The 16,827-nt window shown below is 39.2% G+C and overlaps 1 protein-coding gene across 6 annotated transcripts in view; it reads right to left on the bottom strand.

Moving 5' to 3' along the window:
• ARHGEF10 (Rho guanine nucleotide exchange factor 10) overlaps positions 1-16,827 on the bottom strand; it is a 167,272-nt gene that overhangs the window by 48,886 nt on the left and 101,559 nt on the right. For all 6 annotated transcript variants that reach the window (XM_075923594.1, XM_006137773.4, XM_006137774.4 and 3 more), the window contains 4 exons: positions 7,808-7,923; positions 5,942-6,069; positions 5,665-5,765; positions 1,811-1,932 (listed from right to left, as the gene is read on the bottom strand). In XM_075923594.1, the coding sequence (XP_075779709.1) occupies positions 1,811-1,932; positions 5,665-5,765; positions 5,942-6,069; positions 7,808-7,923 (467 nt within the window). The remainder of the gene's footprint in view (positions 1-1,810; positions 1,933-5,664; positions 5,766-5,941; positions 6,070-7,807; positions 7,924-16,827) is intronic.

Genomic DNA, 16,827 nt, shown 5'->3' with positions numbered 1-16,827 from the left:
TAAACTCATTGCTGCATAGCACTGTCTCCTCACAAAGGACAAGATTTTAAAACTGAGTGCATAAATTAAGCACCTAAAAATTCTACCTTAGATACGTATATAAATTGATTGATTTAAAAAAATACAGGGCACCCAGCAAGTCCCCTTAAGTCGATGGTGGTTGCTGGGTGTACAGCACTTCTGTAAATAAGGTCACTGATTCTAGATGCCCACATCAGGATTTATTAATTGTTTTCTCAAATGCAAGTTTTATTATCTGCCTTCTCCATCAAACCTACATCAGTTTGCATAGTGGCCCATTGAAAGAGTAAGAGGTGGCCACTGAAGGAACAAGAATAACAAGAACTCTCCTAGTCCAATTCAGCTCATTGCTCTCCAACACGTGGTGAAACTGCAAACACCAGGGAAGTGTATTGCAGGCTGTGATCGCCTCATCCATTGTTGGAGACAGAGAAAGCAGGTGAGGTTTGGACATCTCTTGGGCTGCTTGCTGCCTTTCTGTGTCATTATTCATAACTTGGTCAAACCTGATGAAGTTTTCTATAACTAAAATAGTGGTAAGTTTAGCTCCCAATAGGGCAAGATTATAAGATCAGGGCCTCTCATAGGAAATCTGCTTTAAAGCAGTAACAGCATCCATGTACTCTAAACCTGTACGTTTGGCATACTGAAAGATAAACAAGACCATCAGGTCCTCTGCACAGTGTGGCGTGAGGCTCCTGTGGCCTGCCCCTATACTGAGGCCCACAAAAAAACAGTAGAAGGAGCCTTTCCCACTGCACAGACACAGGAGATAGGAAGATAGCTCTGCCAAGTAGTGGCCAGGCCTCTCCACACTATTTTCAGGTGTGACAGCAGGGCCCCCATCTCTTGGGAGCAGTAGAGATGGTGGTAGGCGGGCCCCACCCCTGGGTGTTCTACACTCTCCTCCTGTCAGAGGTGCCAATTGTAGTGCCCCCTATTTTAGTATTAACGCCCTCCTTCAGATGCACAGAGAAAATGACATATCTCAGTACTATTGTTTCAGGCTGTCTGCAAACTCAGGCTTATGTCACTGTACTTATTGTAACAAGTTATACTTTCAAGTTTTCTTTGCAACTATAAGGACTACAGACTTTCTTATTTTTTAGGTACATTGAGATTCTATTGTATTCATACAATCTCAGCAGCTGGGACTTAATTTACATGTTAAAATTAAATTTGATTGGCAGTCAGTAGGCTCTGAGTAAAAAATTATTCAATCATCCATACTGCTGTCTAACTTCCAGCCCTGCAAACTCACCTGTGATGAAGAGTCAAGACTCCTTCCCCCCTCATACACCATAATAATGAAGATTTGCAGGATTAATTAAGCTTTCAGAAAACACCTACATGACTCTATTATGTTGCTACTGGTAGAATCCAGACAAGCCCATTGCATTCAACATGTTTGCACAGTTGTAGCTGACCGACTTTTATTAAACAGCTTTGCTGTTGCACAGAAAGAAATAATAACTTGATCACTCACTCTTGGTCATTTTTGCTTTGAAATGCAAATAGGAGTGAAAAGCAGCATACATTTATTTTTGTCACTAAAGTCAACAGCAGATGACTTTGTACAGAGTTCAGGCAAGACCCAGTAAGCACAACTACAATTTTGATGTCACTTTTAAAAACAAAACTGCACCTTCACCTAAGAACCATATTAGCAGAAGCAAGCCTGAGTCAAAACAAACAAATGTGCCGTGACTAAACAAAGTAAGTTGTGACTGTATGCTATATCCTAAGCAGTGAGCTCTCATGTATTTCTTAAGATATCAACACTATTCACCTTAAATTCCTGTTGTTTGGCCACTGTTACTGGCATGTGTCTAACAAGGAGAGGATGCTTCTCTTTTTTTATCTGATTCCCATCATCTTCTAAACAGAACCACCCCAGGAAGTTCTCCTCTGCTGTAATGACAAAAAGTAAAAATACTCTGCAGTGCTTTCACTTAATACTTGCTAACATCTCACTAAAAATATACATAAAACAAACTGTTCTAGTGGAATGCCAATCTTTTAATCCCTAGCAGAATAATATTTGTTATCCCATATGTATTTTGCGAGTAGAGAGCTATGTGACATCTGTAAAGTAATATATATTGACATTTAAATCTGGAATGAACAATGTACCGCTCTTAAATTTCATTCCATACAACACAAAATATAAGTCAGAAATCTCAGCCTGTTTGTTAATACATAATGAGCTTTGTTACTGTTGGATTTGATTAAGGGAGTCTTGCTGACTGTTATGAACTTGTAGATAAAATCCTAAAAAAAGGAAAAAGAAAAATTTTAAAATGTTATCAGATCTCTCTCAATTGCTGCCAAATCTGACAGCAGATTTCTGCCTTATCTCTGCCAGAATAAGATACTTATTATAATCACATGCTATTCCTATAACAACAGATCATTACATTCTAAGCCTATACTTTTGTGCATTCATAACTCCCCAAGATGTTGCTTTTGGCCTGGAATTTTCCATTCCCCATAGGTGAATTATTTTAAGGAATTTTAAAGAAAATTAGTTGAGATTTTTAAATTGTGTTACATTGAAAACAAACATAAACCCTTTAAAAAATTAACATTATTGTGCTTGGATAACATAGAAAGAGATTAGATTTGTAAATATCAAGAAATGAGGCCTCTACACAAGTGGTTTTCAACCTGTAGTCCTTGGACCTCTTTGGTCTGCAGATTATATCTAAGATTTCCAAAGGGGTTCACACCTTCATTCAAAATTGAAAAAAAGGTTGAAAACTTAATCTTTCCTTAGTGAGAGTTTCATCCAAATTAACTTACTGCAGAGAACTGTCTTTGAAAATAGTTGAAGATATGTGATTTGAATATAAACAATGATAAGTGTCAATGGTAATAAATGACAAGTCAAGCACCATCATTCATTCAGATTGCTGTTTTTGAACATACACCAAACTTGGGTCTCCAGAGGGAGCTTCATTTGAAGGGGCTGAATGCGCATACTTATATATCTATATCTATGTATATTATCTTAGGCTGAGGCTTGGAAGGATTAAGTTTTTATTGAAAAATGTTGGTAAAAATCAATGTCACCATAAACACACAAACTGATAAAAATTATTTCTATTGATAATAAAATTACAGATAGACTGCCTTATTAGAGTTCACTAATAACTCTAGTATATTAATAAGTAAATCAGGCTTTTAACTTTGTATTTTGTGCATGTGATATTTTAAAATTATTTTAAAAATTATAAAATATTAATGTTCTAAATCTCAATGTCTACTGTGATTAAACTATTAAAATCTGACACTCTCCATCCTCTAGTCCCATAATTACCCACAACTGTGAAATTTTAAAACACTAATAAAACACTTAAAATAATTATATACAATTGTGAAAATTTAAACTGAAAAAAAATGCTTAAAAATAAACATTGATATTATCCATCAAAAGTACATTAAAAGGTCTTTATGTTCAGGGGCAGTTGAGCACATGCCTTCTGAAAATCAGGCTGTCCAAAGGTGCCTTGATTCAGGCATCTAGAATCATTAGTCATCTTTGAAAATGTATTCCAGTGTATGGAAAACAGTTACAAAAATGCGACAGATTACATGCCAATATATCCTTTTAAATTGTTTATAAAAGGACACATTGGAATCTAATTATTTCAGGAATGTCAAAAGCATTCACCTTCATTGAGAATTAGATACGCTTCAAGTTTGATGTTTAAAAACACATTTATTTTTTGAGTTGTCCACATGCATATCTCGTCTCAAAAAAGATATCTTGGCATTGGAAAAAGTTCAGAAAAGGGCAACAAAAATGATTACGGGTTTGGAATGGCTTCCACATGAGGAAAGATTAATAAAATGTGGACTTTTAATCTTAGAAAAGAGGAGACAAAGGGGGATACGATAGAGGTCTATACATTCATGACTGGCATGGACAAAAATGAAAAAAGTAAAAGTTATTTACTTATTCCCATAACCCAAGAACTAGGGGTCACCAAATGAAATTAATGGGTAGCAGGTTTAAAACAAACAAACAAACAAACAAACAAACAAACAATCAGAAGTATTTCTTCACACAACACACAGTCAACCTGTAGAACTCCTTGCCAGAGGACATTGTGAAGACCAGAATTTTAATAGGGTTCAAAAAAGAATTACATAAATTCATAGAGGTGAATGCCTGGCTGCAAAGATGGTATCACGAGGGCTTCGGCTTCCTTGACCAGGGAATGCTGATCCCAGGAAGAAAGACTAGTAAGAAGAGATAGGATCCACTTATTGAGGAAAGGGAAGAGAGTATTCCGAAACCTAATGAAGAGGACTTTGAACTAGGGTCCATGGGGGCAGGTGCCCAAGCCAACATGTAAGTGAAAAACATGGAGATCTGGAAGACAGATCAGAAATTGGGGAGGGCATGGATTATAATAGCAAGGATAAAGAAGAGACAAGGCAAAACTGGGGGGGGGCAAAATTAATCAGTATCTTAGCTGTCTGTATACAAATACAAGAAGTGTAGGAAATAAGCAGGAAGAACTTGAAATGCTATTATAGGTATGACACAGTTGATATCACAGAGACTTGGTAAGATAATACACATGACTGGAATATAGGTATAGGAGGGTACAGCTTGCTTAGGAAGGATAGGTAGAGAAAAAGGAAAGGAGGTATTACTTTATATCAGGGATTGGCAAACTGGCTTGCGAACCAAATAGGGAGCCAGATATGGCTCTTCAGGGATCCCAGCTCAATCCCCGCAGTTCTCCCCACATCAGGGAGCCAGAGCTGTGCTACAGCCTTATGGAACCCAAGAAGATTGGAACACCAGTGCCGGCTCCTTGAGGAGGAGGAGAGCCAGGGGGAGAAAGCCTCAAGTCTCTCCCCCATCTCCAGCATGCAGGGAACAAGAGGAGTGAAAAGTGGCTCCGTGCACTGCCCTTTTTCTTCTCCCGTCATGTGGGAAACAAGTGGAAACAAAAATGGTTCCATGTGTGCTGCCATTTTCCTTTCTCCAGGAAACTTCCTGGAGGCTTCCCCTGCAAATCCTTCCTGAAGGATACATTCATATTTAATCCTTGTGTCAGCATAGCGGGAATGAATTAGATGACATGGCAAGGTGCCTTCCATCCCTACATTTGTATGAGTGTTTTCTTTATGTTCAGACAGATAAAACTGCTCCATTGATTTCGTTGAAACTTCCCAAACACAATTTAGTCTTAGGATAAAACTAAAAATGAGAAATTCCACTTTGAAAGGAATGGGTTTGAAAAAGTCTCGTGAACTGGTTTGGAAACACAGTTTTAGATTGCAATGGCTCTTCCAATCTTTCTGGCACATGGTTGCGTTGTTATTCACTATGCCACAGACTGGTTAGCATCTCAAGTTGGCAAAAATTATTTCAAACTCTATTAGCATACTGTGCTAATTACAGTTCTAAGTTATGAAAATCCCTTGCTCTCTTTTAAAGCATCTTTAATCTTTAGTGTTACACGCTTATTAATATATGCTGTATCTTGATACCCAACTTTTACAGTAAGTCTTTCCATAAATAAACACACATTATATTGGAAACTAAATACTATCTAGAGAAAGTGTTAATATTCTCTCAACTTGATACAGTACTTCTTTTAGCTTAAGGCAACTATGTCTTACCAAGAGCAAGCTTAGCCATTTGTAAATTGCTGATCCAAGATTGTTTGATAGCAGGAGTAAATGTATTGAATACTGCAGTAAAGAAAGTTGGCCGCCCAGACCTGTGAGACATTAAAAAAATAATAATCACTTTTCCGTCTCTAACATGAAATGAAGCTTCTTGTTCTAATAAGTATAGGACACAGGGCTAGGGAATGCTAAGGAACACAATGAACTCTTATTCCTTTCTCATGCTTATATGTACTTATAATGTTTTAGATTTAAAATTTCTACTGACTTGTCCTGCTTCCCTGGAAGCTGTAGTTGAATTCTGCAGCGATCTGCTGCTCTGATTTCATCTTCTTTTTTCAGTATAAGTTTTTGTAAACCTGATGTCCAGTCATGGGCCACTGATTGGTTTAAGTTCTGCAAGATTAAAAGAAAAAAGTGTACATGAACAACACAAACATTATTCCTCAAGCTACGTCTGCCACTGGACATGGATGAAATATACACTACAACAAATTATTCATGACACATTAACCTTTTTTTCTCTGTATAAATAATTTACACAGATTTGTTAATGCCATTCAAAAGGATTTGACAAATGTTTACTTCAACATGTTTTATCCAACTTTCAAAGGGTGTGCTGCATGGACAATTGGGTGAATATAGCAGAGCACATTCACAAACATCTGATGGAATATAAAGTATGACTTTGCTTTAGCTGTATTCAGTACCCTTTTATTACCTTTCAGTGGATATTTATATGAGCCAAGTTTTGTTTGGTAAACTTTTGGTAGGAAAAGAAAGAGTTCAATCCTTGTATAAATACCACATTTGCTCAAATATTCATATCAGAGGTATTTGTTTAACCATCTTGAGAGTTCTTTGTGCGGTTGGGAGTTGTCAAATTAGGTAGCAGAGACAACACCTTTTTGAGTTAGGTGATCAGTCACTTTGCAGGGTTAGATCTGATACCCTCAAAGCAATCATGAGAGTGATAAGTCCATACACTGAAGGAGGTTAATTTCAAATAGCCAAGAAATGTATATAAATCAGTTTCTATCACAAAGAGAGATTATTCGTCAAATAAATATGAACAGTTCTCCTTTACTACCTGCATGTATTGCTTAAGTATTCAATACTGACAACTGGTGCTCCTTTGATTGAATACATAGGTGGCATGACATTGTATGCTCCCAACTAGTTTACTGTCTGAATATTCACAACAGTGCACATGAAATTAACTTTCTATAAGTATTTTGCAATATTCACTTAAAAATAATTGTTTCCATGAAAATTCCTAATAGTACATTTGCAAGGTTGCCAACAATTTTATCACAAGTCCTGAAATATTTTATATTTTATTTAATGCTGCAATTCTGGAGACAAGGGATTATGTGAGAATCTCATTTTTCATTTAGTAAAATAATGAGTTTCTAGCCTCCATAGTTGCAGATAAAAGCCAGTAAAAGTGTCCCTAATACATTATTAAAGCTCAAAAACCAGAGGCTGAATTTAAAAAATCCTGTGTGTAAAATTTAATACTTTTTAAATCAACCTCCATATTTTGGAGGCCTGACTCGTAATTTTTAATATTAAGGGTTAGCAATAATAAAACTATTTGCTGGAATATATGGTGGAAAGAACACAAATGTAGTACACATCTTAAGCAAATTAATGTAAAAATACAAATGAATGCTCATGAATAATTTTACAGTATTCACCCAATTTTAACTATTGCATCATCACAAAAAAATCTGAGACTAGGGGTTAGGGGTGGGTGTTACTGTCCTTAGCTAAAGCAGCAGTGTAAAATAATCTTCCCACAACTACATAGCCTAATCCTAGAAAAGCATTTTTCTTAGGAATTGAGATGTAATTTAGTATCCAGATTAGTTTAGCACCAATTGGGCAAATGCACATACTTTTTTTTACTACCCACTCATAAAAACTACAAAGAAAAACATGATTAGAAAGTCAGCTGCAATCTATTTATAACTCTAAAGATTTAACAGTAAATTAATTAGTGAAATTAAAAATATTATATGGTCCTCAAGGAGAAGTAAAGAATGCTGTATAGAGCTCTCAGGAAGGACGGATTGATTCTACAGTTCTATGACAGGACGTATTTTTTGAAAATAAGTCAGGCTTTGGTTACCTGATAGTTTCCTTTAAGACTGCCTATAAGTTGACTTATTTGACTGACTACATTCAAATCATGTAAAAGGTTCTGCAAATCATGGTACAGTTGTCCTGGTCCCATATAAAGTTTATCTGAAATAGATAAAAATATGTGTTATATACAATAATAATATCCAATTCTGTAGCCAAGAAAAAACATCACTGAAAGATGAAGTTGAGAAGTTGATGGTATTTAATCCTGTATACAGGCAAGGCTAATTCGGGTGTATGAGCCTTCTCATACACAAAAAATAGACTAGTGTCCTCAGATGCAGACATAGAATCATAGAATACTGGAAGGGACATGAGAGGTCGAGTCCAGTCCCTTGCCCTCATGGCAGGACCAAATACTGTCTAGACCATCTCTGATAGACATTTAACTAACCCACTCTTAAATATCTCCAGAGATGGGGATTCCACAACCTCCCTGGGCAATTTATTCCAGTGGTTGACTACCCTGACCTAAACCTCCCTTGCTGCAGTTTAAGCCCATTGCTTCTTGTTCTATCCTCAGAGGCCAAGATGAACAAGTTTTCTCCCTTCTCATGACAACCTTTTAGATACCTGAAAATGGCTATCATGTCCCCCCTCAGTGTTCTCTTTTCTAAACTAAACAAACCCAATTCTTTCAGCCTTCCCTCTTAGGTCATGTTCTCTAGACCTTTAATCATTCTTGTTGCTCTTCTCTGGACCCTCTCTAATTTCTCCACATCCTTCCTGAAATGTGGTGCCCAGAACTGGACACAATACTCCAACTGAGGCCTAACCAAGGCAGAGTAGAGCGGAAGAATGACTTCTCGTGTCTTGCTCACAACACACCTGTTAATGCATCCCAGAATCACATTTGCTTTTTTTGCAACAGCATTACACTGCTGACTAATATTCAGCTTGTGGTTCACTATAAACCCCAGATCCCTTTCTGCCATCCTCCTTCCTAGACAGTTGCTTCCCATTCTGTATGTGTGAAACTGATTGTTTCTTCCTAAGTGGAGCAATTTACATTTGCCTTTATTAAACTTCATCCTGTTTACCTCAGACCATTTCTCCAATTTGTCCAGATCATTTTGAGTTATGACCCTATCCTCCAGAGCAGTCGTAACCCCTCCCAGCTTGCTATCATCTGCAAACTTAATAAGCGTACTTTCTGTGCCAATATCTAAATCGTTGATGAAGATATTGAACAGAGCTGGTCCCAAAACAGACCCCTGCGAAACCCCACTAGTTATACCTTCCCAGCAGGATTGTGAACCATTAATAACTACTCTCTGAGTACGGTTATCCAGCCAGTCATGCACCCACCTCATAGTAGCCCCATCTAAGTTGTATTTCCCTAGTTTATTGATAAGAATATCATGCGAGACCATATCAAACACCTTACTAAAGTCTAGATATACCACATCCACCGTTTGTCCCTTATCCACAAGGCTTGTTATCCTATCAAAGAAAGCTATCAGGTTGGTTTGACATGATTTATTCTTTACAAATCCATGCTGGCTGTTCCCTATCACCTTGCCACCTTCCAAGTATTTATAGATGATTTCCTTAATTACTTGCTCCATCATCTTTCCTGGCACAGAAGTTAAACTAACTGGTATGTAGTTTCCTGGGTTGTTCTTATTTCCCTTTTTATAAATGGGCACTATATTTGCCCTTTTCCTGTCTTCTGGAATCTTTCCTGTCTCCCATGATTTTCCAAAGATGATAGCTAGAGGCTCAGATACCTCCTCTATCCGCTCCTTGAGTATTCTAGGATGCATTCATCAGGCCCTGGTGACTTGCAGGCATCTAACTTTTCTAGGTGATTTTTAACTTGTTCTTTTTTATTTTATCTTCTAAACTTATCCCCTTCCCACTAGCATTCACTATGTTAGTCATTCCTTCAGACTTCTCGGTGAAGACCGAAACAAAGAAGTCAATAAGCATCTCTGCTAGTTCCAAGTTTTCTGTTACTGTTTCTCCCTCCTCACTGACCAGTGGACCTACACTGTCCTTGGCCTTCCTCTTGCTTCTAATGTATTTATAAAAAGTCTTCTTGTTTCCCTTTATTCCCATAGCCAGTTTGAGCTCATTTTGTGCCTTTGCCTTTCTAATCTTGCCCCTTGCATTCCTGAATTCCAAGGATGGAATTCACAACGGGGACTCAGATGCTCCAATACTTAGCCACCCAATGTCCATTCCAGACATGGCAAAACTGTCAAGGTATAAAAAATACCAAAACAAAACAAGCCAGAAGAAATATGTAGAGAACAATCACAGCCGCTCCAGTAACATCATCTTCTTAGTACTGTATATGCAACATGCCTTAGGCAACACATGACCAGGATTTATCACCGTATCAGCTATATGAATAGAACTGTTCTGAACAACTAGTTATACCATCCCTTTCTCTACAGTCCTTATGTGGCCCCAGGTATAATTATGTTATATAACATACATTTATTATCTACTTATTTAACCTTGCATGTTCTGTTTTATATGTTAAGGTGTCAGACAAGCCTCAAGTAGATGACTATGTACTTTATTATGCAATCAGTTTCTAAGCTGAATTCCAGCATTTGACTGATGGAACATACAGTGCTAAGCTAACACACTTTATAGTGTCAAAACATTTCAAATTATTTTCTTGCTTAATGATTTTCTGGTAACATGAACCAATTTATTAAAGATTTTTGTGTAATGCCTTTGAGTATCTGTTGGGAACTGTTGGATTTACCTTTATTTGCACAACTATTGAATGGATGTAACTTTCATCCAATTTTCTTTTCCCTGTGCCGCATGTTCATAAGCACAATGTAGCCTTTTTTAATCGCACACACAACTCAGTGTGTAAGAAAGAAGTTTCATTTATTATATAAAATGCAAAGAATTAATTCCCAAGTAGAAACCAAGAAGATCTGTATCTTATGTTACCTTTTTACAATTTGCTTTGTACATGAGAAAGAACTGAATTAATACATTTTGACTCCCACTAACTCTGCTTCCAGAAAAAGTAGCATTTGAAAATTCTCCATCTCCTTCTTTTGTCTTCCTATTCTCTGATGTTCTGGATAATTTATGTCCATAACAGCCATCATTTTTATTAAGGGCTAGTTTGCCATAATTATTCCTACATAGTTTTTTATTACTTTGTGAGTAGACCCACTGAAAAGTACTTTGCAATGTGAATAACAGACTGGCTAACTCTAAGCCCAAACAATGAGAATGTGCTGAACCCTGTATTGGTATGTCTACACTAGCCCCCTAGTTCAAACTAGGGAGGCTAATGTAGGCATTCGAAGTTGCAAAGGAAGCCCGGGATTTAAATATCCCGGGCTTTATTTGCATCTTCCCATCCGGGAGCCATTTTTAAATCCCCTTAGTCTGAACTAACTGCCCACGGCTACACGCGGCAGTCAAACGTTAACTCGAACTAAGTCCTTAGTTCAAGTTAACTGTTACATCTCATTCCACAAGGTGTAAAAATTAACTCGAACTAAGGACTAGAGTTAACATTTGACTGCCGCATGTAGCTGCGGGCAGTTAGTTCGGACAAAGGGGATTTAAAAATTGTGCCCGGACGTGAAGATGCAAATAAAGCCCAGGATATTTAAATCCTGGGCTTCATTTGCAACTTCAAATGCCTACATTAGCCTCCCTACTTCAAACTAGGGGGCTAGTGTAGACATACCCTATAAGACATGAAATAAGAAAAACCATAGAGCGCTTAGAATTTTGCCTGCTCCCAAGCACTCAGTAATTTAGGCAAAGAATTTGTGATGGATCACATTTACTTACTTGTCTTATTTCTAACCTTCTCCATTTCCCTAAGATTATGTATGTTTGTCACCTATTCTGCCCAAAAGCAAGGGATGGCCATAAACCAACACCCATGAAATTTGGTGAAGTTCGTTTCTGAACCTGAATATAGTCTAAACTTCATAGATAGATCTATGTAATAGATTGAGCCAGATCCAACTTTCTTCAAACTTCTGGGAGTTTCAAATCCAAATGCAAATCTAACCACTCAGGTTCAACTGCCTCTAGAAGGAACCAAATTAGTGGCCTGCAATCTCTATGGTTTGTTAATTCATTACACAATGGTTCTAAACATGATTGTGCTAAAAGCGACTCTTTACTATAGATCAAACCCATTGGCCCACACTAACACTTCTCTTATATTGATGATGCAATTGCAGACAAAGTTAATTTATAATAAATAATATTATGTAGAGATATTTTTGTAAGATTTTTTAAAGATATTTGTCTTCATTTGCCTAATATATGTAAATAGTGTAATAAAACATTAAAATGTAATTAAAAATAACATTATAGCAGCTAATTTAAGAGAACTATACAAGATTTGTTTCCAATATGTTCCTAATTATATTTAGTATAGTTAATAAATATACATGAGTTGATATCTAGTAACAATCTATTTGTGCTGATACTTAAAAGTATAGCTATTCAAAGCAAACATTTTATATTTAAAATGTAAATGTAAAACTGCATATGAAATTTGAAGTTTGTGGACCTCTCTCATTCATAATGCTGTAAATCTGATGCCATTTACTACAACTTCATGATGGAGGCGATAACTGATGAGTTGCAAATGACTATGCCTCTTCTTATCATGATAATGTTATTCTATTCTGTTCATATTCTTACATCACCCTAACTACTATAACTAATGAACATCTTCTAGAAGTGCAATTAACAGATGCAATTAGCATAAGCCACATGCCGTTTTCTTTTAGTCCGTGCTGTGAGGGTTGTTCATTTTATTTTTAGATGTCTACAGTGCTATGGTGTTTTATTTTATGATGGAAGGAAGCTCAGGGAATGGCCTCATGAACACAGGATGGGTGAGATTTGAAGCTGTTTTTAGATTCTCCAAGGCTACGTCTACACTGGCATGATTTTCCGGAAATGCTTTTAACGGAAAAGTTTTCTGTTAAAAGCATTTTCGGAAAAGAGCATCTAGATTGGCACGGACGCTTTTCCACAAAAGCACTTTTTGTGGAAAAGCGTCCGTGCCAATCTAGACGCGCTTTTGCGCAAAAAAGCCCCGATCGCCATTTTAGGCATCGGGGCTTTTTTGCACAAAACAGCACTGTGCTGTCTACACTGGCCCTCTTGCGCAAATGATTTGTGCAAGAGGGCTTTTGCCCGAACGGGAGTAGCATGGTATTTCTGCAAGAACACTGACGATCTTACATGAGATCGTCAGTGTTCTTGCGGAAATTCAAGCGGCCAGTGTAGACAGCTGGCAAGTTTTTCCGCAAAAGCAGATGATTTTGCGGAAAAACTTGCCAGTCTAGACACAGCCCAAAGGTGTTCTCCCCAGCCTTAGAGAGATTCCCTCCCTCCCCCCAGAAAGCTCCGTCTCCTACACTGATGAGCTTTACTCTTGGGGTGTGTCTAGACTACATGCCTCCTTCGACGGAGGCATGTAGATTAGCCAGATCGGAAGAGGGAAATGAAGCCGCGATTAAAATAATCGCGGCTTCATTTAAATTTAAATGGCTGCCCCGATCTGCCGATCAGCTGTTTGTCGGCAGATCGGGGGAGTCTGGACGCGATGCCCCGACAAAGAAGCCTTTCTTCATCGACACAGGTAAGCCTGGTTTCACGAGGCTTACCTGTGTCGATGAAGAAAGGCTTCTTTGTCGGGGCATCGCGTCCAGACTCCCCCGATCTGCCGACAAACAGCTGATCGGCAGATCGGGGCAGCCATTTAAATTTAAATGAAGCCACGATTATTTTAATCGCGGCTTCATTTCCCTCTTCCGATCTGGCTAATCTACATGCCTCCGTCGAAGGAGGCATGTAGTCTAGACACACCCTTGCAGTGAACAGCTCCATTGTGCCTAAGGGGCACAGCTGTTGACCAGAGTCCTCTTCCTGGAGAATGAGATCATCTTATAGATAGCTTAGTCCAAGATCACTGAACTCCTTGAAGAAAAGCACAGAGATCTTGCTTTTAACTCAATAATTGTCATCTCAGTCTATTATCATGCATGTTTCATAGGCTTTTAATACTACTTCAAAATAAAAGAATGTAATAAAAGTATCAAAACAAATCAATTAACTCAGGGTTTGAGAGTCCCTACTGCAGAACAATTAAATCAAAAGCATTTTAGGCTCATTAATTAAAGAGCAAAGGTTTTACAATAGAAAAAAGAAAAAGCCAATAGGAAAATGGTATGAGTGAGACACAAATGCTAGAAGGAAAGAAAACAAATCATAGCTTAAGAATATTTGTTTTTTTTCATCTGCTACAATTCCTAAGTACCTAGGATCACATTCAGAGGAAATTAATCTGCTGGTGTAAATTGTCATTACCTTTCTCCATGCTGAAAATGGATAATTCCTACCCTTTGTTTCCTATCTTTTAACCCACGAGAGAACCTTCCTTCCCTCTTATCCCATGCCAGCTTACTTGGCTCAAGAGCCTTAGGTGAGGGTCCTTGTTAAAGGCTTTCTGGAAATCTAAGCACGTTATATCCACTGGATTCCCCATGTTCACTTTTTCCCAATAAATTATGTTCCTCTATATGTTCGACAATTCTGTTCTTTATTATAGTTTTAACCAATTTACCTATTACAATCTCAAGCCCCTGCCTCAAAACAAATAATCTTATGCCAAAATAGTGGGCTGTAATTTACATGAACATTTACATCACAAGTAGAACCTCTATAGTCTGGCACCCTTGGGACCCGACCCATGCAGAACCAGAGAACTTGTCAGACCACAGGAGATCATATTGTCTAATAGCATTACCAACACTTCCACTGCTTACTGGGCTCTTAGAAGACATTTGGGGTAAATTATTGCTAAATAACAGCACAGACACAAAGAGCCAGGACTTGTAGCTGTAAACAGACTTTATGAGACCAAGGAAAATTTGGCCACACCCATGATAAGTGGGCATGCAACTAAGTAAAATCATGCCAGACCTCAGATGTTGCCAGACCAGAGAGTGCTGGACTAGAGAGGATCAACCTGTACCTCTGAATTTGATTTCACACAGGGTTAACCATAAGTTAAGATGCTTTGAAACAGGAATGACTTTGTGAGTACTAAGTGGTGGCTAAAGACATGTTAATTAACTCATGTTGGTTAACCTGCCCTCTAGCACAACTTATTTTCCCAGAGTAGACCAGGCCTAAATGGATATGTATTTCAAGCTGGAGATGTAACCTGCTCTAGCTTGGATTGAGCCAGCAAGCTAAAAACAGAGAGTAAACATGAGCAGCAGAAGGGACTAGCTGCCCTGAATAAATATCTGTGGTCTCCCACAAAATCATATTTGTGGCAGCTAACTCCTCCTACCACTCACACTGCGGAGGCCACACTTCAGTTTTTAGCACAGTAGCTCAATCAGATCTAATGTGGGTTCATTTCCTTGAGCTGGAATTTACTCTGCCAGCTCAACATGCAAGTGTACCCTATGAGCACAGAAGCGTAAAGGTTCTGCAAACAGCCTGGACATTGACGTGCGTTGGGAGAAAGATACAGCAGACTGTATTCAATACTCCTGTATATGGGCTACGGCAGCAAGTGCTTTTTACCCTACCTACAGAATAAGGGTAACATCTTTGCTTCATTTAAATCAGTGGCAGTTTTGTCATTGACTTCAACAAGCCAGAATTTGACCCTAAAGCTATGTCTGCACTTGGAGCTAAGAGTGTGATTCCCTGCTTAAGGACACATGCTCGCACTAGTTCTCATCTACCTACAGTATTGAAAAGAGAGTTTAGCTGCAGCAGCCGTGGCTATTTGCATGAGTTAGTGCTCATCAGAGACACTAGCGAGTAGTCAACCAGTTGACTACTGAGTGGAGTACCAACTACTTGTCCCCTCCCCTGCTGCCTCTATTAGAGGCAGCAGAAGGAAGACAGGGGAGGCTGCTGCGAAGCACCCTCTGCCCACAGTGGGCTGAGGCTTGCTGTGGGCAGAGGTTGCTGCAGCAGTAGCCCTTGTCCACACCAGTTGTGTCTGCTGCAAACAAGAGCCGGTGCCGGACAGAGCTGTCCATCACAAACAGGGGCAGCTGGATTCAGCGTGAACCAGGACCGAGCATTCCTGACTCGCACTGGTCCAGGATGCTGCGCGTCAGCATTTTAAATGTAGCGAGAGCCCCATTGTGGGTGGCTCCCAGAGCTGGCATGAGCTGGGACTCCTGATGCAGCTCTGCAGAGAGGCCCTTATCGACTAATCATGTAGTCAAGACAAATTGCATCAACTACACAATTAGCCAGATAATCGCAATTTAACATCCTTGCTGTATATTCAGAATAAGGATGTTAAGAGACGGATAACTGGGTAATCGTGTAATAGATACAATTTGTATCAACTACACGATTGGTCAATAAGGGAAGGCGCTCAGAAATTGCTAACCCTGCTGCAGCGCCGCACTTTAAATGTAGTAAGAGCCGGGTGCACATGCAGCCCGGCTCCTACAACATTTAAACTGCAGAGCCACAGGGGGAGTAGCTCTTGGACTTTGCGTAGCTCAGTCCCAGCCTGCGTTGTGTCCATCAGCCCCCTGTCCATGGGGGTCCACCCCCGCTGGGACCCCTCGTGGAAAGCAGCTGCTGCCAAAGCAGCTTTCCCTGATTCCCCCCCCCCCCCCCCACACACACACACAGCTGCCTCTATCGGGGATGCTGTCAGAGCAATCTCTGCCCACGGCAAGTGTGTGTGTGTGGGGGGGGGGAGTGGCACCACAGAGGTGGTGCTGGGGGGAACTGACTTTTTGGCCAGCTCACCCCAGCACCGGCTCCTGCTTCTCTCCCCACCTGTGCTGCCTCTGATACAGAGGCAATGAGGGGGAGGGGGAGGAATGTGAGTAGCCGACTAGACTACCCAATAAGCCTAGATTTATCACATAGTCAGCTAATCGACAACTGTTTTACAACCCCTCCCTCTATCACACTGGCACTGCTGCATTCTACGTGTAACACACTAGCTCTATCAGAGCTAACATGAGCATGTCTCCTCAAACTGGAGATTAC

Source organism: Pelodiscus sinensis, chromosome 3 (assembly GCF_049634645.1).
Source record: "Pelodiscus sinensis isolate JC-2024 chromosome 3, ASM4963464v1, whole genome shotgun sequence".
Taxonomy (NCBI): Eukaryota; Metazoa; Chordata; order Testudines; family Trionychidae; genus Pelodiscus; species Pelodiscus sinensis.
This window is presented reverse-complemented; position numbering and strand designations above follow the sequence as displayed.